The sequence below is a fragment of the Hippoglossus hippoglossus genome, chromosome 6 (genome assembly GCF_009819705.1).
Source record: "Hippoglossus hippoglossus isolate fHipHip1 chromosome 6, fHipHip1.pri, whole genome shotgun sequence".
Taxonomy (NCBI): Eukaryota; Metazoa; Chordata; class Actinopteri; order Pleuronectiformes; family Pleuronectidae; genus Hippoglossus; species Hippoglossus hippoglossus.
In genome coordinates this window covers 10,552,915-10,576,522 of record NC_047156.1, presented here as the reverse complement: position 1 = coordinate 10,576,522, position 23,608 = coordinate 10,552,915, and the positions used below count along the sequence as shown (strand labels likewise).

Genomic DNA, 23,608 nt, shown 5'->3' with positions numbered 1-23,608 from the left:
TTTACGGCGTAGCACACGACATGGACGCATGCTGCAGCGACTTCCGGCAGCGTCCATCAACAGAGTGTGTGTGAGCGGAGTTTCTGTGTGTGTCCGGGGAGCAGGAGAAACCAACATGGAGGTGTTAGGAGGAGAGTTCTGTGAGATGACCCCTCAGGAGCTGGCGGCTCCTGTCAACACGGTGGAGGTGAGTTCAGACCAAACACAGACTCACAAGCTGAGACACACACACAAGCTAACGCGGTGGAAACAGAGCAACACAACATGGATACACGTTCAGTGTGTGTGTGTGTTCGTGTATTTAAACTGTGTCGGTGCAGTTGACAGGAGACATTTTGTCACTTTATCCTGAAACGAGCTTCAGAATAAAAATGTGTCCAACAAAAACTTCAACTGTTTCACAACAACTGACGTATTGTGTTTTTCCTTTTGACAGGAAAAGTGGAAACTATTACCAGCCTTCCTGAAGGTAACACACACACACACACACACACACACACACACACACACACACACCTGAACTCACCTGCTTTTTACTAAACTCTATCCCACGTCTATAAAATAAATATATAACCTCTGTGCTGACATAAGTAGTTATATTCATATTGATTTATATGTGAAATAGGAAAATTCACAGAGACAATTCAAATTGACAAATCAAACTAGGTCTTTTTGCTCCTCAGATAGGTTGTGGTTTAAAACTCTTCTTTATGGACAGAGAATGTAATATAATATATGTTGTATATTGAAGTCCCGGCCCTAAATTCAACAGAATAATATAACGAATATTATTAACAAAATGTTTAATTGATGGTGGAAGCTAAAAATCAAAATAAAAGGTGATGTTGCCATAAAGACAAACTGTATTATATTTCACTGTGCGTAACTGTTTTCCAGGTGAAAGGTCTGGTGAAGCAGCACATTGACTCATTCAACTATTTCATCAATGTGGAGGTAAACATGCCTGTGTGTGTGTTTCTGTGTGTGTGTGTTTGTGTGTCAGTCACAGCTGCCTCGGTATCGTCTTGATTTCAGTTCATCGTGAGTGTCTTTTTTTGCAGATCAAGAAAATAATGAAAGCAAATGAGAAAATCACAAGTGATGCTGATCCGATGTGGTACCTGAAGTAAGACACGTGAAACCTCTTTGTCCTCTCACTGTTTCTCATTCAACACGCTCAACCTGCAGACATATACGTGTGTCCACTTTTAGGTTAATCGTCAAATCTAAATATACAAACGTTTCTCTTCTAGATACCTCAATATCTATGTCGGGATGCCTGATGTAGAGGAAAGCTTCAATGTAACTCGACCAGTGTCACCTCATGAGGTCAGTTTACTATTAAGGTTTTTAAATATCTTTGCACAGTTAATCAGACATAAAAAGCTAATTGAAGACATCGCTGTAGATTGTGATGCATAATTTGTACTGTGACTAAATGATTGATTACTCAAAAATGTTAAATTATTATTAGTCATATCCCTTATTAGGATGTTTGGTTGTCATAAAACATTAAAATAACTCTTGTTATTGTGAATAGTCAGAACATCTGACTCTGTTGTGATGCAGCTCATCGTCCTGTATGTCTCCACAGTGTCGTCTCAGGGACATGACGTACTCCGCTCCCATCACAGTGGACATAGAGTACACCCGTGGCAGTCAGAGAATCATCCGCAATGCCCTGCCCATCGGAAGGTATCAGAGCTTTTGTTTGTTTGTTTGCTTGTTGTCTTTGTTTTGTTCCAGAGTGTAATTTCCTGCCACAGCAACTTCACCTCTGAAAAAAATCATGTTCACATTCAGTGATTTCAGTTTTTTTCCGAAATGCAACAAGCAACAATCATCTCCTCATAGCTGAAGCTTTCCTCACAGGTTTGTGTTGATGTAGAACTGCCTGTGTTTTTCTCAGAATGCCGATCATGCTGCGGAGCTCCAACTGTGTTCTCACAGGAAAGACGCCCTTGGAGTATGCAAAACTCAACGAATGTCCTCTGGATCCAGGTACACAGTCAGAATACAAACTGTAAAAAAAACATCCAGCTCACAAAAACATGAAAGAAAGAATACAAAAGAAAAACCGCAACAGCACAAGTTATTTGCTAGTGTTCGTTCACCGTGTTCACTGTGTTTCTTCACAGGAGGTTATTTCATTGTAAAAGGTCAAGAGAAGGTCATTCTGATTCAGGAGCAGCTGTCGAAGAATCGAATCATTGTGGATCAGGACAGGAAGGGAACAGTCGGAGCTTCAGTCACCAGGTACTGTGATTACATATCCTCTTACACTTACATGTATTAAAGAGTGTGTACAGCCACTAATGAAACACACAACAACTACCAACAAACTCTTAAAAGTCCAAACCTTTTCTCTTTATTTGCATTTTTAATACTTTGAGTTCCAAAAGTTAATTTATGGTTCAAATTATTTAATCTTCCTGCAAACAAACAAAGTGTCTGATTAATTGCAGTGTTGCACATCGAAAACATAACAAACGAGTTACATCTCCTTCCTGTGTGTTGATTTTCAAAATTTGGAAACCTGCTTTGTTTACATCCAGGTTTAGTTGCTTCCTCTTCCTATTTATTTAAATTTGCCTTTGACTCAGTGAAACAGCATGACACCATTGGCAGGACTGTGCATCACGTCACCTTCACACTTGTGCACAACACAAACAAAACAACTTACTCATAAACATATAATCCACAAATTCAATTTATGATTTTTTTGTTTGTTCATTTCTTGATATGAAGAATTCTTGTTAATTTGACATGTGATTATTTGATTGTGCTTCATTAAGAGACATTGTTAAAGAGAAATGTTTAAATTTAATGGCGACTCTCTCTTAAAAAATGTCTTTAGTCACATTTATCTCAGTTGCACATATTTACTTCCTGAGTTTTGTGAAGCTGCTCGTTCTTTCTCAAACTTTTCTTCATCTCCTCTAACGTCTGTTTCGTTGTGTCTTGTTCTTATAATTCCAGTTCCACTCATGAGAAGAAAAGCAGAACGAATATGATCGTTAAACAAGGACGATTCTACCTGAGACACAACACGCTGTCAGAGGACGCTCCCATCGCCATCATATTCAAGGTAGAAGTGATTTTAAACCTGATGGTCACTGACAGAGCTGATGCGTCCAGTAGAGGGGGCTACAGGACAGTTACATGATGTTAGATGAAGCTGTTTATCATGATGATGTTCCACAGGCTGTAGAATAAAGATCTGTGTTTGTTTCCAAAGTAACTTTATCTGATTCAATTTATCTTTAACTCTGCTTTACTGAATATCTAGATTATTTCACACAGTATAAGTAATACATGGATTTGCTGTGAGGTCTTGTTTTTCGTCACTGAGCAGTTGGAGATCGGTCATTTTTTTTCGTCAGATAAATTTTCGCGTGTTGCTCTTTGCTCTCAGTGAAAGTGTCAGTGAGCCAGCTGGCATCATGAACTTCTGTCCATGTGAGGACAAATCTCTTCAAACATGTCAGCCTGTAGGCGTCGAGTGTTGGGAGCTGAAGTCATTATCCACAGGACACAGTTTGCTCGCTCTGTTTGCTGTGTACTTGTATATCCTGGGTGACTTCTTCCAGATCCAGTGTGGGACAGACGGATAAGTTCCCACAGCCTCGCATTTCCATAAGCAAATGTCAGAGAACCATATGACTCCCAGTTCACCCCTCGCTCCCTGTACACACACACACACACACACACACTTCTCACGTCTCCTGTCTCACGTCTCCTGCTCCAGGTACAAAATGTCTGAACGTTTCACCTCAGCAGCGAGCTCTTATCTGGCCGCACATATTGAATGAGTTGAACAGTTTTTTCATTTGTCCACCATCTTGTCTCTCATCTTGCTTTCTATCCAGTTTCAGTGCTCACACTCTGTTTCCATGTCCTCCACACAGGGTATGGGTGTGGAGAGCGACCAGGAGATAGTGCAGATGATCGGCACAGAGGAGCACGTCATGGCCAGCTTCGCCCCGAGTCTGGAGGAGTGTCAGAAAGCTCAGATCTTCACGCAGACGCAGGTACATCAGGGATTCTACTGAGCCTCAGCCGGGAGCTTTCATTCTCTTTTTATTTGGATTTACAAAGACGCTTCAGTAATTGAAACATAATGTTCAAACCGTGTGTTTTTAAACGATGAACATCACAGAATGAAAATAGAAAAAATAACAGGGAAACGATGAACATATAATATTTAGAAGACAAAAAGAGACAAATTTAAACACAACAGCAAAAACTGAAAGTTACACGTTTAAAAATCTTAGTGAATAGAATATGACTTAATTATGTTTTAATGTGTTGCTAAACAATCTAACCACTGAGGAAGGAGCTTTGAAGTAAAATTATGATTTCACATTTTTCACAACCTGAGCTTGTAATTTTTAACAATTTCCGTGGCACATGTATGTGTGAAGTTTAATTGATGTCTTAGCGTTTAACAGGGAGAGAGGGTGAAATAAATTGATCAAGACTTTTGGAAATTGACGAGTATTGGTTAAGAAATGTCTCGTCCTCTGCCGCTTTGAGTTTTCTTCCTTTGAACGAAAATAGTCACTAAAGGACTAATTCAACATTTTGGCAAATGCACTCATTTGCTTTTTTGACTTTATGACGACTGTTCATTACTGTACAATAGCGGCACAACATGCAGCCATTAACCACAAAGAATGTTAACAGGCTAATAGCTAGCTTAGCTTTGTCCAACAGTAAAATCAGCACATTGATTTGGGTTGTAGCTGGTTGCCCGGCAACCTCACCGTGACAACAGGAGTCAGGAAGTCACATGACTCGGTGTCGAACCACAACTTGTGTGTTTCCTCTGGTTTTTGTTCAGATCAAACAAACAAGATGTTACATGTTAATTAGTGAGCTGTCTTTATGCTAAGCTAAGCATCATCGTATTTAGCATAAAGATGTGTAAGTGACTCGCTCAGCGCACATAAACTTATTTCCTAAAACTGATGAACATTTTTTTAAAACATGTTTATTATGATGATGTTTAGAAAAAAAATACTTCAAGCTGATTAAACTGAATTCAAAGTTCATTTGTAAATTTGGTAATTGTTTATAAATCAAAGCCTGTTCAGATGAATTCATTTGCACCACAAAATCTGTAGAACAATAACATAGTATTTACAGTATTATTCAGCTGTATTTAATTAAACAACAGTATCGAACGCAGCCCTGACATGTGCCCATTAACTTTGATTCCCACTAACTGCTGTCGACAGAGGGTATTTTCTTTGTCCCCCTGAGATCAGATGACTCAGGCTTTGTCTTATGAAGTTAAGTGATGGTTCTCACTTCTCTCGGTCACTGAGGAGGCCCACGCGTTTTCCTTGACATCTTCAGGTGAATGCGAGCGGCCAAATAAAGATTATGTCGTTAGAGGAGGAACCACTGATGCATTGATGAGGCCATATTTGCCTCCTAGCAACCAGTCGCTGTAGCTCTCGTGTTCGTCTGTCTGGGAGCAGCCATGATGTCTTTTCATGGTATTCATTGGGTCATTGTACTGTGCACAATGAGGCCTAAATCTATATAATTAAAGGCAGATAAGGCTGAAGAAACATTATCAGATTATCAGATGGTAAGTAATCTGCCTAAACCACATTTGAAAGTCATCTTTTTTCCTAGTGATGTATACATAGACACAAAAAATATTGTAATAATTGTATATATATTTATATGTATGTTGATATATTATAGTTTTTTGTCGTTTATTTAGAGTTGTGTATTCACATATTATTATTTCTATTTTCTATATGCTCTATGGATCATGGAGGGCAGGGTGGGTGGTCTTTCAGAAAGTCTTCAGCCTCATTAACCTTTGACCTTTTCTATAGTTGTGTAGTGGGATCCAAAGGCACACTGACTCAGGTGTTAGTGTGTGTGTGTGTGTGTGTGTGTGCGTCCAAGCCAATGTGTATTATTTCCTTTGTGATTTACTTGACCTACCACAGTCCTCATACACGTTCTCTTCCTCTAGAAAATAAAAATAATTCCACATCCAAACTTGAAACACACGTCTTGAAATGCAACACTTGACTGTCACACTGCCAACTTGACTGTTGATGCCTTTTAAGGCTTCAGTCAAAATGTGTATCAAAAACGGTCAAAGTTAACAAACGGTGTCCTGGAGTCTGAACCTCTGACCATGTAACTTCAACATCTCCGGTTTGAATGGAACTGAGGAGCTTTGAGGCCTTTATGTCCTCCTCCAGCTCTTGCTCCTGTCACTTCTCTTTTGTCTGGTGTTTAAAAACAAATTAAGGACACTTTTTTACTTCAAAGTTCTACATCAATACTGATTTAGTTTTTTTGTTAAATGAAATACTGTATAATGTATGAAACACTGCGTAACGCATATTATGTAAAAACTTCTCAACCTTACTTGCACATTTCAAATGGTCATGGTTGAGTGAAACCTTGACACTGTCGTGCTGGATGCTGAGGACGACCATGATCACCCAACACCCCCAACCTCCACTGTGTTTAATTAGTAATTCAATCAATTGACTTGTATCTGCTACTTAATCATTTATTTTTGTATATATTTTTAAAGGTTTTATACACAGCAGGTTGAGTTGGGGGGGCAGATTCTATTTTATGTTTGATTTTTGAAAAAGTTAAATATTTTGGAAAAGATTTGTGTAAAAAACAAATTTTCAAACGAAGGCAACATAAACGTTTTGTTTTGATATCTGTTTTCGAAATTGACTTGTTCACTGCTCTCTGACCTCTGCTGTCTCTGCCCCCTCGTCTCAGGCTCTGAGGTACCTCGGGAATAAAGTGCGGAGACAGCGAATGTGGGGAGGCCCCAAGAAAACCAAGATGGAGGAGGCCAGAGAGCTTCTTGCATCTCTTATCCTCACACATGTGCCCGTACGTAAACACACAGACAGGAATCATGGGTAATCACACTCTGTACATTACACAAACTATAATCACTGTGTATTTTCTCTGCAGGTCAAAGAGTTTAACTTTCGGGCTAAGTGTATTTACCTGGCCGTGATGGTGAGGAGGGTGATTCTGGCCCAGGGCAACAAGAACAAGGTGGACGACAGAGATTACTATGGCAACAAACGTCTTGAGTTGGCGGGACAGGTACGTCTTTATGCACCCGTCCCATTTACAGCTCGAACAAGACCCAATTTAACTTTTCAACTTAGTCTCCAACAAAAACATCAGTCCCATTAGGTTCAGTTTATTTGTTCATTCGTGAACTGATCAACGGGAAACTGTAAATGAGCCGGACTTCACTTCTGATATTAAAGGCCCCCTGTTGTACTGCTGTTTATTCATTTCCGTGCAACTACCTTTTCTTCACCCATAGAGCCCCTAGAGCACAACACACGCTTGACGCTCATTAATAATATACGTATAGAAATGTACCAATAATGCCCACATGCTTTAGTGCAAATGGATCACAGGAGCGGACCAGAGGACAGAAAGCTGTTCCAGCCCTGATCTCTCACCTGCATCTTTGTTCCAGCCTCCTTCTTTTAATAAGACTCTCATTATTTTCCCTCAGCTTTGTTGTTCCCTGTTTTGTTTTCGTCCCCCCTCCCCCTGTATTTCAGTCTGGCTTTGTCAGGAGAGAGATATGCAGTGGCACCAAAATCCGGAGGCTGTGGAAGCATGGGGATTTTTCAGCACCGTGACAATAGAATTGCTGCCTTGACTGGAGCGATTGAGCTAATCCGCAGGCCCGGCTCTGATAATGTAATTACTGCTGTCTTAAGGCCTTTAATTTCCCCCCCCAACCTGCTCTGTAGAAGGAGCAGGAGATGGGAGGAGGGGGGGGCCCAGAGCCCTCTTTCAATAGGGGGCTTACACACTAACAACGCCAGCAATCTCCTCACTCTCCAATTATGGTTCCCTGACATTCAACTAATTGGCCTGGCTGCGCAACGGAAGCTTAATTTCTTTATTAATTTCAAGCAGAGCTGCCTGTTTGTTTTGATGTATGCTAATGCACAGGGTGGGTGGGGGTTGTGAGAGAGGTTGCCTCCTGTAGGCCTGGCAGAGGAGGACAGGGACCTGGGACGGAGGCCAGGTCAGGCTTATCAGTGAGCCGGCACACCTGGTTATTAAATCTGACTGTAAACGCACCTCAGCGCTGATTAGAGTTGTGAGCAGATGCAGGGCGCCAGGAGATCCTGGAGTCAGACTGTGTGAAGAAACAATGACATCTCAAACTCTCAGAGGATTGTCTCCCCCTGTGTTCAGTTTGGAGACTTGACGACTGACTAATATCTGTCAAACGTGTTTTTTTTATCAACAACGCTCTCCCTTTCTTTCTTTCTGCCTTTTCCAGCTGCTGTCTCTGCTGTTTGAAGATCTCTTTAAGAAGTTCAACTCCGAGCTGAAGAAAATCGCTGACCAGATCATTCCCAAGCAGAGAGCAGCTCAGTTTGATGTGGTGAAGCACATGCGGCAGGACCAGATCACCAACGGCATGGTCAATGCCATATCCACGGTGAGTGTGCGACACCCTGGATGTAATGAAATAATTAAACAGAGAGGATTTACTGTTCCCCTGGAGGAAGATGTTCAAATCCTTCTGCCACAAAACATCTGTCATTCTGAAGTCTCTCTCTCTCTCTCTCTCTCTCTCTCTGTCTGTCTGTCTGTCTGTCTGTCTGTCTGTCTGAGGGGCAAACAAGTCATTTGATATTTTTCTGATTTATCTAAACAGTCATTAGTTACTTTAAAAAACACAATCTTAAACTTAATGTATTTTTCTTGAAAATGTTTTTGATGAAGTCTAAAGTCAAGGATTTCGTACCTAGCTATTCCCACAGCTTTCTTACTGCAACCCTCATCCTTCTGCTGCTGAGGAGAACCTTGGGGATTGTTAAGAAAGTTAACCTTGAGTTACTTTACTGCATGTGTTCGTAAAGAATGAACTTCCATACTGAATTGAACTAAATGCTCAGTGGCTGAAAAACCTTACTTTCATTTTTAAAAACACTCAGTAGCAGCTGCTGAGAGCACAAATATTTCAGGTGAACACTCAATCGTCAATATATTTTATTATTTTACAAGGTGTGAAAGTAAATGATCTATACTCATACTTTACTTTATATACTATACTATACACATGTCAGAATTTAAAACATTATCTGACCTGAAACAACAACACTGTCATCACAGCAGCAGGATGTTAACAGATTTTCAAAAGTCAGCTGTGATCAAATAATGAAATTAAAAAGTGTTAAAATCACCAGCACACTCCTTTTAACCCAATTAATATAGAAAACCTACATTTCCTTATTCATTGATTATTTTTCTTCACGACAATGTGTTAACAGGTCGTAAAGTGAAAACAGATGTTGGATTTCCTTGTTTTTTTAATGTCCACAGGGAAACTGGTCCCTGAAGAGATTCAAGATGGACCGTCAGGGCGTCACTCAGGTCCTGTCTCGTCTCTCCTTCATCTCGGCTCTGGGCATGATGACCAGGATCTCCTCCCAGTTTGAGAAGACCAGGAAGGTCAGCGGCCCGCGCTCCCTGCAGCCGTCACAGTGGGGCATGCTGTGTCCGTCTGACACACCTGAGGGAGAGGTGAGTGTCGCTGCACACCTGACCTGTTCCTGCCGACCCAATGAAGTGGGGACAGTGAAGGTCCCTCCACACTCTGCAGTTTGAGGCTGTCTGAGACGGTTGTGAGAGAAAAATAGTAAAACTTTTGGTCTTCAATCCAGAACAGTGGTTGTAAATCACACTGGGTGCGGATTGAGAGGTTTGTTAACCAAAGACATACTTCAGCAATGTTAGATAGTCTCAGAAGTAAAGGAACAAATTTAGATTATGTTATGTGGTTGAATATTGTGAGTTTAAAAAATGTACTATATATTAAGCTTTATATATTAAATTATAGATTTAACGATAGTAACCCAGTAAACCAGAGAAATCCACAATTTTATTTAAGGTAGCAGGACATTGTATTTTTCTCGCCTTCTAATTGGGCCATATCTGTTTTTACCCATGGCTTTGTTCATCTCCGCTAAAACTTCAAGGGCAAACAACATAAGAGGAAGGAAAAACACACTGTCAGCCAGTTAGCTGGTTTTTCCTTCCACTGTTCGTTTTGCTGCATAATGTGAATAAAAGTTTTGTACCTTGCCTCATCCGTGAACATGTACAGTGTCTGAGTCACGTCAGGTAGATTTTCATAAGCAAAAGACAAAAACCCCCATGATCCCCTGCTGCTTCATGACATCATCAAGCTCTTTTGTTATTGTTTTGATAGAGAGACCCCTAACAGCTGAAGTTGTACTTTGAATGTAGATTTTGGTTTTGCATTTTCACAAATGTGCTTTTTGTGTACGCTTTCAAACATCATTGTGCTGGTTGTGTAGGCCTGTGGTCTGGTGAAGAACTTGGCTCTGATGACCCACATCACCACGGACATGGAGGACGGCCCGATCGTCAAACTGGCCTTCAACCTGGGGGTGGAGGACGTCAACCTGCTGTGCGGCGAGGAGCTCTCCTACCCGAGCGTCTTCCTCGTCTTCCTCAACGGTAAAACTCCTCCGCAGCCGCGCCGCCTAATAAATAAATAAATAAACAGGGAGAAAATTAACACTGGATGCTTTTGCTTCAGATCACTTGAAAAGAAATTCTAATCCTCCCTATTTGGAACGCGTTTCTTATGAACATGAATGGGGGAAATATTCTGTTTAGTTTACTGACGGTAATTTTGTATTTTGCAGGGAGGCTGATAAGTCATTAATTTCATGGCAGCACTAGGTATTATTCTTGAGTCAGAACTTGGCCCCTTAATTACTGTATATGTTTGTCTCACCGCTGATAACTGTCAAATTATATTAGCTGCCATACCATTTAATTAGTTGGTAGCAGCAGGTGTCAAAGCCCTTCAGAGTGTGTTCAGTGCAAATGTGCCCTCACACAGAGGCAGAGCACAGTGTCTCCTCTGTTCTCTGCTCGTTTGTCTGTCGGACTTGATATGAACAAACCCCTGCAGGCGGTTGGAGCTTTGCTTTCAGCAGCAGTGGAGGTTCAGAGTGCCCCACTGTATATGCACGCTGTGTCTCTCTTTCTTTCAGCTTTAAGTTTGTGGATGTGAGTTTTTCACACAGAATTTAACTCCCCAAACGTTGAATCTGTTCACCGTTTGAAATTCCCATAAATACCTGCTGTAGCTTTTTGGATCATTGTAGATCTTCCATTAGATCAGAGCTGAAACAATTGACTAGAAAATGAATCAGCTGCAAGCAAAAATGCCAAATCTCAAATCTCAGAATTTGCTGCTATTCTATGTTTTATATGAATATCTTTGTATTTCCGACTGCTGCTCAAACAAATTAAGAAATTTGAAGATGTTAAATTGCACTGCAGGAAATGATGACGCATGTTTTTCACTTTGACCGTTTAGAGACAAGATGATTAACTGAGAGTTATGAAAATAACAAATAGTTTCAACTTAGATTCAACTACCTTAGACTCAAAGTGGGAAAGACGAGCAGCAAACAAACATGAAGTTACTCACCTAACTCCTGAGAAGAATGTTGGATTATACCTTTAATCAAGTCAATTGTGATAGTTGGTAGATAGATTTTTTTAGTCGTTCTGTAAATCTGTGCTTGTGTCTGTATCTGGTCCACAGGTAACATTCTGGGTGTCATCAGAGACCATCATAAGCTGGTCAACACCTTCAGGCTGATGCGTAGAGCAGGTTTCATCAACGAGTTTGTGTCCATCTCCACCAACTTGACCGACCGCTGCGTCTACATCTCGTCTGATGGAGGACGCCTCTGCAGGTGAGGATGACGTTATACCTGCAAACTTAAGGCTTTAAAAAGCATAGAAATAGATTATGTTGATATGCAATAAGTAGAACAGACTTTACTAATACTACTGGGTACAATAAATTATTTTAAAATGTTCTTATATGGGAAATTTGAAGTTGTTGCTTTTTCTTTTCTGGAGCAGAAATATAGTAAACTTTAAACCCTTTGTGATGCTTTAATAACAAAAATGTGAAAAGTGGCTCATTAGTAGTTTGATGTTCTGTTTTTCTATGTTTCCCCTTCAGGCCGTACATCATAGTGAAGAGGGGGCAGCCGATGGTGAAAAACAAACACATTGAAGACCTGTCGCAGGGCTACAGGTGAGGCCAGGAGTCGGGGGACGTTTTTAAGCATAGATATTTGTTTGCAGATAATTGTGTATATTGAAATAGCAAATTTTCTAAATTAGTTTATATATAACTTGTGATTTTTCTTTGAATAATTTCTGAAACACACTTTTCTTTCCTCCAGAACCTTTGAGGATTTCCTGCACGAGGGTCTTGTGGAGTATCTGGATGTGAACGAGGAGAACGACTGTCAGATCGCCCTTTATGAATACATGATCTGCAAGTGAGTGACGCATGATGTTGCTGATATAAAAAATGTGGAAAAGGATCCTTTTGGTCAACATGATTTGTTTCTTATTTTGTCTGCAGAGTCACAACACACTTGGAGATCGAGCCCTTCACGTTGCTCGGGGTGTGCGCCGGCCTCATTCCCTACCCCCACCACAACCAGTCACCCAGGAACACGTACCAGTGCGCTATGGGCAAACAGGCAATGGGTAAGACTGAGCTGAGCAGGTAGCTTCAGTGAGCGAGCAGGTCATTGAAATGTGAAGATCTCAAATCCCTCCTCAAACATCCTCCACACAGCTGCACCTCTTTGCATGCACTCACACACAAACACTTACAGTAATTTAATCTCACATGAACACCGTTCTTAAGCCTTTTAAATCTGCCGGTTCAGAGTTTAGCATTTTTATTTGCACAAGTTAAAATCATACAAAAGGACATTAGAATAACAAACAACATAGATACAAGCAGCCTCCTGCTCCGTCTCCCCCAAAACTCTGCTCCTGCTCTACCTCTTGTCACAATACATTTGTATGTGTGATTGAGTGTTTTTCTTGTGTGTGTGTGTGTGTGTGTGTGTGTGTGTGTGTGTGTGTGTGCGCGCGTGTGTGTGTGTGCGTGCGCGTTTGGACATCAAACATGGGGCGCTTGCGTAGGTTCTCTATTGTGCGTGTGTGTGCGGAGGCCCTTTCCCTGCCAGTCACCCAGAGTGTCATTAGCAATTCATTGTGTCTGCTTTGGCTGTGCTCGGGGGGTCAGTGTGCTCAGCTGCGAAAGACCACAGAGTGCGCACCCGCAGCTCCTTGGTAACCAAAACTTCCCCAAACGGCACCGCTAACATTCGTAAGAACCTCTGTCACCCCCATCCCACTGCTTTACCTCAGTCCGTCCCTTCCTCCCCTCCCCCCGTCCTTACAAAAACACAGACTGGAACTATATTTGGCACAATATCCTCTGCCTTGTCTTTTTTGTGTGGACGGCCCTATACATGTGCAAATCTGGTTGTGTGGCCCGGGCCTATTATCACAGACTCTGTGCTTGTAGCCTGATTGTGAAGTAATAGCATCTGACAAATGTCAAGGCTTCCATGGAGGCCGGGCTTTATGTCATAACTGGCCTCGTTCCTCCTCTGTGTCGCTCTGTGTCGCTGATAACCAGGCTCGGCCCTGAACAACAGGAGGATTAATCACCTCTAATAACTGATCTATAGATCAATTTAAAATGTGCAGTGAAACACAGAAATTTGGTTTTGAATATAATTTTTCACCAAACATTGGCGATTATATATCCATCTGTGTCTCCTCTCTCCAGGCACTATTGGCTATAATCAGAGGAACCGAATCGACACTCTGATGTACCTGCTGGCGTATCCTCAGAAACCGATGGTCAAAACAAAAACCATTGAGCTCATCGACTTTGAGAAGCTTCCTGCTGGTCAGAACGCCACCGTGGCTGTGATGAGCTACAGCGGCTACGACATTGAAGACGCTCTGATCCTGAACAAAGCTTCACTCGACAGAGGTGAGTCCTGCCTGAGTTAACGAGGAGCAAAATTTCATCCTCATAAGACTCGGCCTAAATTTTAGTGCAGTAAAAAAGGCTATTACAACCTATGTAATGTGTGTGTTATGCTTCCAGGGTTTGGCCGCTGCCTCGTCTATAAAAATGCCAAGTGTACGCTGCGGCGTTACACCAACCAGACCTTTGACAAGGTGATGGGCCCCATGCTGGATGCTGCCACACGAAAGCCCATCTGGAGGCACAACATCCTGGATGCTGATGGCATCTGCTCCCCTGGTGAGTAGCAACAGGACCAGGAGAGAACCAGCATGCTCTGCTGGTTCTCTCGTCAGACACCACTGCTCCAGTAAATGAGATGAATCATTAATATCTTTAAATATGAGGGATCATTTAATGTGCTGTGTTTTACTTTGGCTTTTTACTGTTTCATGTTATGAGCAGTGTAACAGTATTTACTTACTTAATATTATGTAATGTAATAATTGAGAGTTGGACATAATAATAAATAGACTGAAGTCCTCAGTTACAGCATTAGTATTTGCTGCTTTTTAAATCGCAGCTTAATTTTGTGTTGACATACCACGACCCAGTAAAGACACTCGGGCTGCAGACAGTCAACATAACTTCACAATAAACATTCAAGCAACAGTTACGTTGTGACTCGAATACAACTTTGCATGTCAGAGATGCACTGGAAAAAGTAAAAACATTGCATTTACAGGTAAAACACATCCTGGTGTGGTGTGAAAAAACAGCTGTGAGAATTCAAAGCTGAGAAGCTGTTGTTGGTTAAAGTGGCGGCTTGGGTCACTTTTTTCTGCCCAAACATCTCAGATCCCAAGAGAAAACTAACCGAGCCCGACCAGTTTTTTATGAGCGAACCCGATCTGAGCCCAATGCAGTTAATATGAGCTGCACCGAGTTTGTGTGACACCGTCCCTCACACACATGGTTATTCCCTGTTTTCACTATAACTATAGTCATGTGTAGTGTAAAACATCAGCTCAATCAATGTGACCACCCCTACTCAAACCCAAATATCTACATTTTGGTCCAAACCTGGCCCAGCCTTTCGGATCCGAGCCTGGGTCGGGTATCCACACTCTGTTGGTGTACATCGGTCACCTGTTGTCATTCAGCGCTTGATCCAGATTTCAGAGCTCTGCACTTAGGGGGACAAAGGAGGGCAGAATCCGCGCCTGCCCGAGACGCGGGGGTCTTAGTTCATCTAAAAGAGCACACAACAACAACCTTTAGTCCAAGTGGGCTGCCGTACTAATGTGTTTTTTCTAATCTGTGATCGCCCTTCTGTTTGCCACAGGTGAGAAAGTGGAGAACAAGCAGGTGTTGGTAAACAAGTCAATGCCAACTGTCACTCAGGCACCACTGGAGGGCAGTACCCAGCCAGGCCAGCCCCAGTACAGAGACGTGCCCGTCGGGTGAGTGCACGTCTGCTCCCACTACCACCCACACACCCGCCACACCCACCCCTACAAGTTCACTGTGATCTCAGCCTGCGTCAGCTTGCTGTTACTACACCTGTTACTACACCTGTTACTACACCTGTTACTACACCTGTTACTACACCTGTTACTACACCGGTTACTACACCTGTTACTACACCTGTTACTACACCTGCTATTACACCTGTTCCTACACCTGTTCCTACACCTGCTACTACACCTGCTACTACACCTGTTACTACACCTGTTCCTACACCTGTTCCTACACCTGCTACTACACCTGCTACTACACCTGTTACTACACCTGTTATTACACCTGTCGACACCTAACTGTTTGCAGACATGAAGAATAACATTATTTTGGCGTCCTATTTGTTTGCAGCTATAAGGGCTCAACAGACTCGTACATCGAGAAGGTCATGATCTCGTCCAACGCCGAAGATGCTTTCCTCATCAAGATCCTGCTGAGGCAAACCAGGAGACCGGAGATAGGAGACAAATTCAGCAGTCGTCACGGACAGAAAGGTGCCACCCTCAGCACGTTCACACTGTCTTCTCTCTTAAACAACGTCCAGTGTCTTGAACTCAAACCTGAATTTGCACAAAACAGAAAACTGCGTACACTTTCAATTCATTTCAAGGGCAAATTTGAATTTGTCATGAAAGATTGTAAATGACCGGACCAAGAAAAGACTCCTCGGCCGTCTCTGTGTCGGAGCATTTGTTGAGTCAAGTCCCAGTGGCTGTTGCTCTGTCACTGCCCCCCTGTCCTCATCTCTCAAGAGCTCTTTTCAATTAATTGGCTCTTTGTCCTGTGCCAGACTATGTAAATTTATTACACCACAGCAGTATTCTGCTGCTGCTGGGGCGAAAAAAGTGTTTACAACCTCCATTGTTTTGCTGCACCTCCCCTATAGAGGGCTTGTATGATGTTTTAATCAAAAAGCTAACTGGCGCCATGCATAATTTACTCTCTTCATTAACGCCACGGCCACTGGGCGGTCAGCTCGGGATGGGACAATGTCCTCTGTCTCAGATAATGACGGAGGGAGAGGGGTCGCCGCTGGGTTAGCAGGAGATCTGGATGGAGAGGCCCAGATGTGCAGCTGATGTATGGCCACTTTTTAATCAGATTTCACTGCACATGCGTTCACAGCAACTTTAGAAAACAGACAAATTGTAAAAGCCTGCATTTTTATTCCAGTGGGGTTTTTATTCTACATCAAAATACACATTTTCTTTCTTGACAAATGTTTTAAACAGAATCTGGAACTGATCCTAAATCAGGGTTTCATTATTTAATTAGAAGTGAATTTAGCGATAGATCTTGCAGCAACTCATGACCAGTCTCATAAGTCCTGGTCAGCAGAGCAGAATAAGTTAATTATTTACTGGTCTCACACACACACACACACACACACACACACACACACACACACACACACACACACACACACACACACACACACACACACACACACACAGCTGTGGAGGTGGGGGAGGAGGTGGAGAGGTTGTCAGTAGTAGGGGCCCATTGTGCGAGCCTCCAGCGTGGAGCTGTATGAGCTGTGATGGAGGGCTCTGAACCCTCGCTGTTGTCTTGCCTTTCTCTGCTGATTTCATGCCTCTTTTATCATTCACTTTCACATAAAACAAACAACACCAAGGATGTCTGCTCTGGGAACTAGTGTCTCTCTCTCCCTCTCTCTCTCTCTCCCTCCCTCTCAATCGTTCCGTTCATCTTCTCCTCCTGTTTTTCACTTTATTTCCTCCTCTTTCACTTTTAGCCTGATCTTCAAACTTTTTTCTCAACTGCCTTTTCTTTCCTTTTATTTTGCCCCTTTCTCCTTATCCTCTGGCCCTGTCGCACTCGCCTTTTCTCTTTTCTTTCCACCTTCTTCCTGCTGTTGGATGACTTTCCAGCAAGTCGTTGCACTTGTTCCCAGTCAACATCCTGTTGCAGCGTCCTATAATGGCATCAGCAGTCCGCACTGTGTTGTGTCGCTGACTTGTGGACTAATAGTGAATTTTATCCACGTGCTCGAATTCAATTTCTCCTCTCCAGTTGATCCCCTCCACTTCCTCTGAGTTGAACTGAAAGTCATGGATGTGTAATCCCGGTCTCCCTGTCGCACTAAGCACCTTTCTCCACTTCCTGCTCTCCTTCTCTTCTCCCCTCTTTCTCTTTTTTCATTTGCAAATGGGCCTACAATCTGTTTACCCTGGCCTGGGAAGAGTGCTTCGGCCCCTCGGCAAACATTTGCACTCGCACTTAAACTCCTGGCTACCAGGGCGCCTGTCCCCCACGTCATGTGAATCAAAAGAAGACCCTGTCTGTCCACATGAGTATGGAAATGTGATGCTCCGCCAGAGGTCCTCAGCTTCCAGCAGCAATACACAACCACAACAACAGTTTTACTAAGTGTGAGAGTTTTTTTAGTCAGAAGTGGGAGGACACTTAAATTAGGAAATGAATTTGGTTTTAATGGTTTGATATCGCTGCAGCTACTATTTTTTTCTTTTCTTTAATCTCTTGATTATTTGATTTATCTGTAAAGTGTAATAAAAATGCCCATCACCTCCAAAATCGTATTAGCACACATAAGAAGCTACAACCAAAAGGATATGTTTGGAATATTTACTTAACAAACAAACCCTGAAACAACTTAAACAATTAAATATTACATTTATTTTTTGTTTAATTTTCTGTTGATTGACTGATTAATTAATCTACTGTTTTTTTTAACACACATAGAAAAAGCTCAAGCTCCTTGTGCTTCATGTGCAATTTCTGTGAAGGGGCAGTCACATGATTGTTTGTACAGACGTGCATTAACAGCAATTTGTGTGTGTCTGTGTGTGTTTGTGTGTTCAGGTGTTTGCGGTCTCATCGTCCCACAGGAGGACATGCCATTCTGTGACACGGGCATCTGTCCAGATATCATCATGAACCCTCATGGGTATCCCTCCAGGATGACGGTACGACTCCTCACAGCTGAAAGACACATGTTATAGGAATCAACAATCTGTTATTACTAATTCATTTCCACTAAATAGTATAAAATAACCCTTAACACAGTTTTCTGTCTGTTCAATTATTTAAAAACCAAATTAATCCAGATTACTGTCCAGATTACTGTATATATATATATATATATAAGAGAAAGAAAATGTGTTTACATGTGAGCATTTTTCCAACATTGGCATTTTGGCTTAAAAAGTGATTCAAACAAAAACAATTATCAAAAATAATTGCAGATTAATTTTCAGTTTCACATAATCATTTAATCTCTGAAATTCTGTGTGACATTTATCAAGAAATCAAAAACTATTCTTTTTAGTATAAAGGTTTTAATTTGACATTTAACCGTGAACCTGTTCACAGTTGTTATTGTGAATGATTTTTGGCCGCAGCTCAGACTGAAACCACCTCAGTCTCCTGTGTTGACCGTCGCTCTTCATAAGTTTGTGTCGGCTCTTCTGAGACAAAACCCTCATTATCCCACTCGTCTCCTCTTGGTTATCATTGGCTTCCAGAGCACACGTCTATTGACGCCATTAAGCAGCAATCTTACTGGTCACAAACAGATATTTGTTGCTGCCAGGGAAGCTGGCTCCCGTCGCAGCGTGTGGATGTTTTATCAAACACGCACAGTACATGATGGTGCTGAATATGAATGACATGAAACTTGGCCCCTGTATCTGGCGGCTTTTTGTCCTTTTACACTATAAAAAACGTGCAGGATCTTTACTGCTGAAGTTGTCAGTGCCAGTGTGTTTGCAGGCAGCGGTTGTCATGGATAAGGCTCAGAAATGTTTGGCTCGGGAGGATGTTTCTGTGGCCTGAGAGTGAAATGAGAGTAGGTGTTTCCTTTTATGTGACGGGGTCAGGGGTCCTCCGGGTGCGACCCCAGAGGAATTGTTGAAATCAGTCATCCTTGGACTGCTGGTCCCACCCCGATGGGTACATGTGTATTCTAAGCTCACCATCTATATCAATATTGTGTGACAGGAGACTATTTAAATTAGGTGAAAGTGGACTCAGACTTGAGACTGTACAGTACATTCAGAAAGACCCCTTTATCTTTTTCACATTGTGTTATGTTGCAGCCTCACGCTAAAATACAAGTTATCCCCCAGACTACACTAAATGTCCCATCATGAAAAAACTAATTAAAAAAAAAACAATAAAACAAATTTCAGACATTTAATGTGAAGGAACCCTTTCTTGTGTCCTTGGGCAGTGATTACAGTCTTGAGTCTTCTTGGGAAAGTTTTACTCACTTGGATTTGGGGATTTCTTCTCTGCAGATCCTCTGAAGCTCTTTCAGGTTGGATATTTTCACGTCTCTCCAGAGATGTTAGATTGACATTCAGAGTTTCAGAGAGTCACTCCTCTGTTGTCTTGGCTGTGAACTCGGAGACGTTGTCTTGTGCTGAACCTTCAGTCTGAGGTCCTGAGCTCTGGACCAGGTTTTCACAGAGGATCAGTGGAGTGTTGCAGTGATTATTTTCCCTGTGGAAGTTTCCTCCATCTTCAGGATGGTGCTCAGTCGAGTGGCCATTATGGTCTTGTAAGGTCACCATCAGGTTCTTGGTCACCTCTCTTACCAAGGTCCTGATTGTGGCCAGCAATGTAAAGTCCTGGTTGTTCCAAATAAGAGTGTGGATACCCGACCTGAGCCCCGTTGGGATCTGACTAGTATGGCTGGGTTTGGACAAAATATATTTTGGGCTTGTTTGTTGAACTAACTACTTGATTTTTATGCTGCACGTGCCTCTAATCAGGGAAAACAATGGGTTCTGGTTGGACTTGGCAGATTTTTTCTCTCAGGCTCTGTCCGGTTCGGACCGAAAACTGCCACCCGAGTTTCACACTATTCCAAATGTCTTTATTAAATTGTAGAGGACACTGTTCTCTCTGGGACACAGAAGAAAGCTGAATTTTTTTGTGTCCCATCGCAATCCCGTCTTTGAGCTCTGCAGGCAGCTCCCTCATCCTCATCCTCATGACTTGGTTTTTCCTCTGGTATTTATTTCCAGCTGGGAAATCTTTTATATATAGACTCTTGTGTACTTTTCCAAATCATGTCCTCAATTCAATTTACACAGCTGGAATCAAACCAAGGTGCAGAAACATCATGGGAGACAACTGAGCCAAGTTTCAAGTAGCACAGCAAAGTGTCTGAATGCTGTTTGTTGAATTTCTGGGCGTCTAAGAGTGTGTCTGATCGTGTCAGGTGGGGAAGTTGATCGAACTGTTGGCTGGGAAAGCCGGAGTCTTAGACGGACGCTTCCACTACGGCACGGCCTTCGGCGGCAGCAAGGTGAAGGATGTGTGTGAGGATCTCATCCGTTACGGATACAACTACCAGGGCAAAGACTACGTCACCTCAGGAATCACTGGGTAATAAAAAGTTCACGTTTCATCTCATTAACCACAAACATGTCACGTTACTGCTTAACATTCTCTTAAGTATGACTCCTTTTGGATTGTGGGTTGTTTCTCTGTGGCTAATTTGTATTTACTTCAGAACGTGATGCAGAAAGGAAACTTGGTTGTAATTAAGAAATAATCATATCCAACATATTAAACAGGTTTCTCTGAGCAATGTCATGATTTCATGGTTTTCTTCCTCGTCTTCAAGGACACTTTGAGTGACCTTTTCTATAATTAAACAACACATTAAAATATACTTTCATCATGAATATTCATAGTATACATATAGTGTTTTTAAAGCAGCCCCTGCTCTCACAAGACAATACAACATCTGTGATTAATGAGTTATTCCTTTGTCTGTAAAAAAACAATCAAACAACATATCCATCAATGTTCATTTTACAATGAAAACAGAAGCAGTCATCCCTTGTATGTCATACATGTATGTAACCTGTAAATATGTGGATTTTACATTTGATCTTTGATCTGAGACTAAACTGTATCCTAATGAAATATATTCTGTATCATAGTGTTGGTTAGATATTAATGATCTTTGTGTTGCTGTATTTTCCCCAGAGAACCACTGGAGGCATACATCTACTATGGACCGGTGTATTATCAGAAACTGAAGCACATGGTCATAGACAAGATGCATGCCAGAGCCCGAGGCCCCAGAGCCGTCCTCACCAGGTAAAGTCAACCAATCAGGAATTTTACTCACATTTCACTGACTACTGAAAGAAAATGATCTTATCAGAGCAGGTGGAATAACAAACTACATTCCTCTGTCTGTTTTCCCCGAACGTGTCTTTCTCACCGACAGGCAGCCGACAGAGGGCCGCTCCAGGGACGGAGGTCTGCGTCTGGGCGAGATGGAGCGCGACTGTTTGATCGGCTATGGAGCGAGCATGTTACTGCTGGAGCGGCTCATGATCTCCAGTGACGCCTTCGAGGTGGATGTGTGCGGACAGTGCGGCCTGCTGGGATACTCTGGGTGGTAAGCAGCCCACATACACTGGTCATCTTATAATGTAAACTAAAAATCCCCACAATGACCATTAGAGCTTTTGTCATTTGCTCATGACAACTCACCTGATCCTTGTGTTCTCATCGGCTACTGAATATGCTCTGTTTACCATTTAAACTTAAGGATCTAATTTTGTGGATTCAAGTCTTCTGGTTTGTGTCCAGTCTGATTCTCGGTCTCTGTTCCCAGGTGTCACTACTGTAAGTCGTCCTGCCACGTTTCCTCCCTGCGGATCCCGTACGCCTGCAAGCTGCTGTTCCAGGAGATGCAGTCCATGAACATCATCCCTCGACTCAAACTGGCCCGTTACAACGAGTGAACAGGCGAGGGACACAAACACGGTGTATGTGAGTGAAAGTTTCAGTCAGATTTGTTATTGACAACGTCTGAAACACGGTTTATTTGTAAAAAGCTTTTTTTTGAACGAGCAGCAAGAAACAGGCTGACGATTTTTGTTTTTTTACAAAATGTTTGACCTGTGACTCATTTCTGTTGATACCTTCTCACCATTCTACTCTTTGTATATGTAAGTAATAAACACAGAGAATATTTCAAATCAGCTGCTGTGTCTCGTACATTCTAATTCATTTCAACTAAACATTTTCTGTTTAATGACAAATAGTAAAATAGGAAATTTAAAAGGAGTTATTAAACATGAATAATAACTCAATGGAAAAACTGCAGATGTTTCTTTTGCATCCTTAAGCTCTAAAAAATATGTCCTGCATTCTTTGTAAGTCTGTTGAAAGATTTGTTCCAGATTGTTGAAGTTTTTAATCTTCAGAAAGCCACTGGTGTTCAAATCAGAGACCTGAAACTTTCTTACTTTTATCACAGTGGTTGTGTCTTGTTTTATTTTCTGGCTGCTTCCTGATGGTTTGTGCGAAAGTCCAGGTTTGATTCCTGTTGAGGACGTTTGTTTCATGTGATAACGTCACATCTACAAAGATCCAAATGTGAGACGCTCAGCTGACAAGGGATTTTATTATAATTTCAACCCCAGAAAACAAACAAGGAGCAAACATTGGCGAAAACAATAATGTGAATTTTATTTTATTAACAGCACATATAATATAAATCAACTTCACTTAATATTTACAAACCCGACGATGGTGAAAGTTTAAACCAAATCATTCACATGTTCAGAACAAAAACTCAAGTTGCAAATGTTTTCTTCTTTTTTAAGCCTGCTATAAATTAGTCTTTTATCATCGCCTTGATTAATTGATTAATTTATTTGGTCCATAAAAATGTCAAAAGAATCTTTGTGAAACAATGACCTTTATAATTTAATTTGATCAAATGTCTTATTATTTTCTGATCCTTAAATATCTGTTCACATTTTGTATTTCTTCTCAAAAACAACTCAAACAATGACATTATGTTGCTAATTAGTTTATTAAATAAATAATTTATGAAAATTGTTAAACAAAAACATTTAATTATCTCTAAGTCCATGATGGACTGATGTATTGTTGATACATATTTGCTGCTTGATGTAAAAACATCCATCCGAAACTAACAACCTGCTTCTAAAGGTTGAAATTAGTTTTATTAGTGTTTATTTTTTATTAAAAGATGTTTTATGTTTGTCAGTAGAAAGTGGACGACGACTCGGCTGGAGGACAAACACAACGATGTTGAGTGACAACGTACAGAAACAAACAGAGCAGCAGCCTCATTCACGTCAGCGGGAAGAAGAGAAAGTTTCTTTGAGTCGTACAGTTTCCTCTTTTTAAACCGAAGCCTTAACA

General features: G+C 41.6%; 1 protein-coding gene across 1 annotated transcript; it reads left to right on the top strand.

Annotated features, from left to right (window-relative positions):
* Positions 1-22: 22 nt before the first annotated feature.
* Positions 23-22,415, top strand: polr3b (polymerase (RNA) III (DNA directed) polypeptide B). The gene is made up of 28 exons (XM_034588663.1): positions 23-187; positions 437-469; positions 898-954; positions 1,062-1,126; positions 1,254-1,329; positions 1,595-1,695; positions 1,910-2,001; positions 2,139-2,256; positions 2,980-3,088; positions 3,909-4,031; positions 6,778-6,894; positions 6,979-7,116; positions 8,330-8,491; positions 9,379-9,579; positions 10,377-10,539; positions 11,645-11,798; positions 12,074-12,148; positions 12,300-12,398; positions 12,485-12,612; positions 13,715-13,924; positions 14,042-14,200; positions 15,246-15,363; positions 15,770-15,912; positions 18,263-18,366; positions 20,628-20,794; positions 21,404-21,517; positions 21,651-21,824; positions 22,044-22,415. Exons 1-28 carry the CDS (start codon positions 29-31, stop codon positions 22,171-22,173), a joined length of 3,489 nt encoding a protein of 1,162 aa, XP_034444554.1. The 5' UTR covers positions 23-28; the 3' UTR covers positions 22,174-22,415.
* Positions 22,416-23,608: the final 1,193 nt, after the last annotated feature.

Excerpts from the sequence above, each read along its gene's own strand:
- polr3b (XM_034588663.1), top strand. The coding sequence starts at position 29 with ATGCTGCAGCGACTTCCGGCAGCGTCCATCAACAGAGTGTGTGTGAGC. Across the intron at positions 188-436 it reads CTCCTGTCAACACGGTGGAG|GAAAAGTGGAAACTATTACC; the intron begins GTGAGTTCAGAC and ends TCCTTTTGACAG. Across the intron at positions 12,399-12,484 it reads TATGAATACATGATCTGCAA|AGTCACAACACACTTGGAGA; the intron begins GTGAGTGACGCA and ends TTTTGTCTGCAG.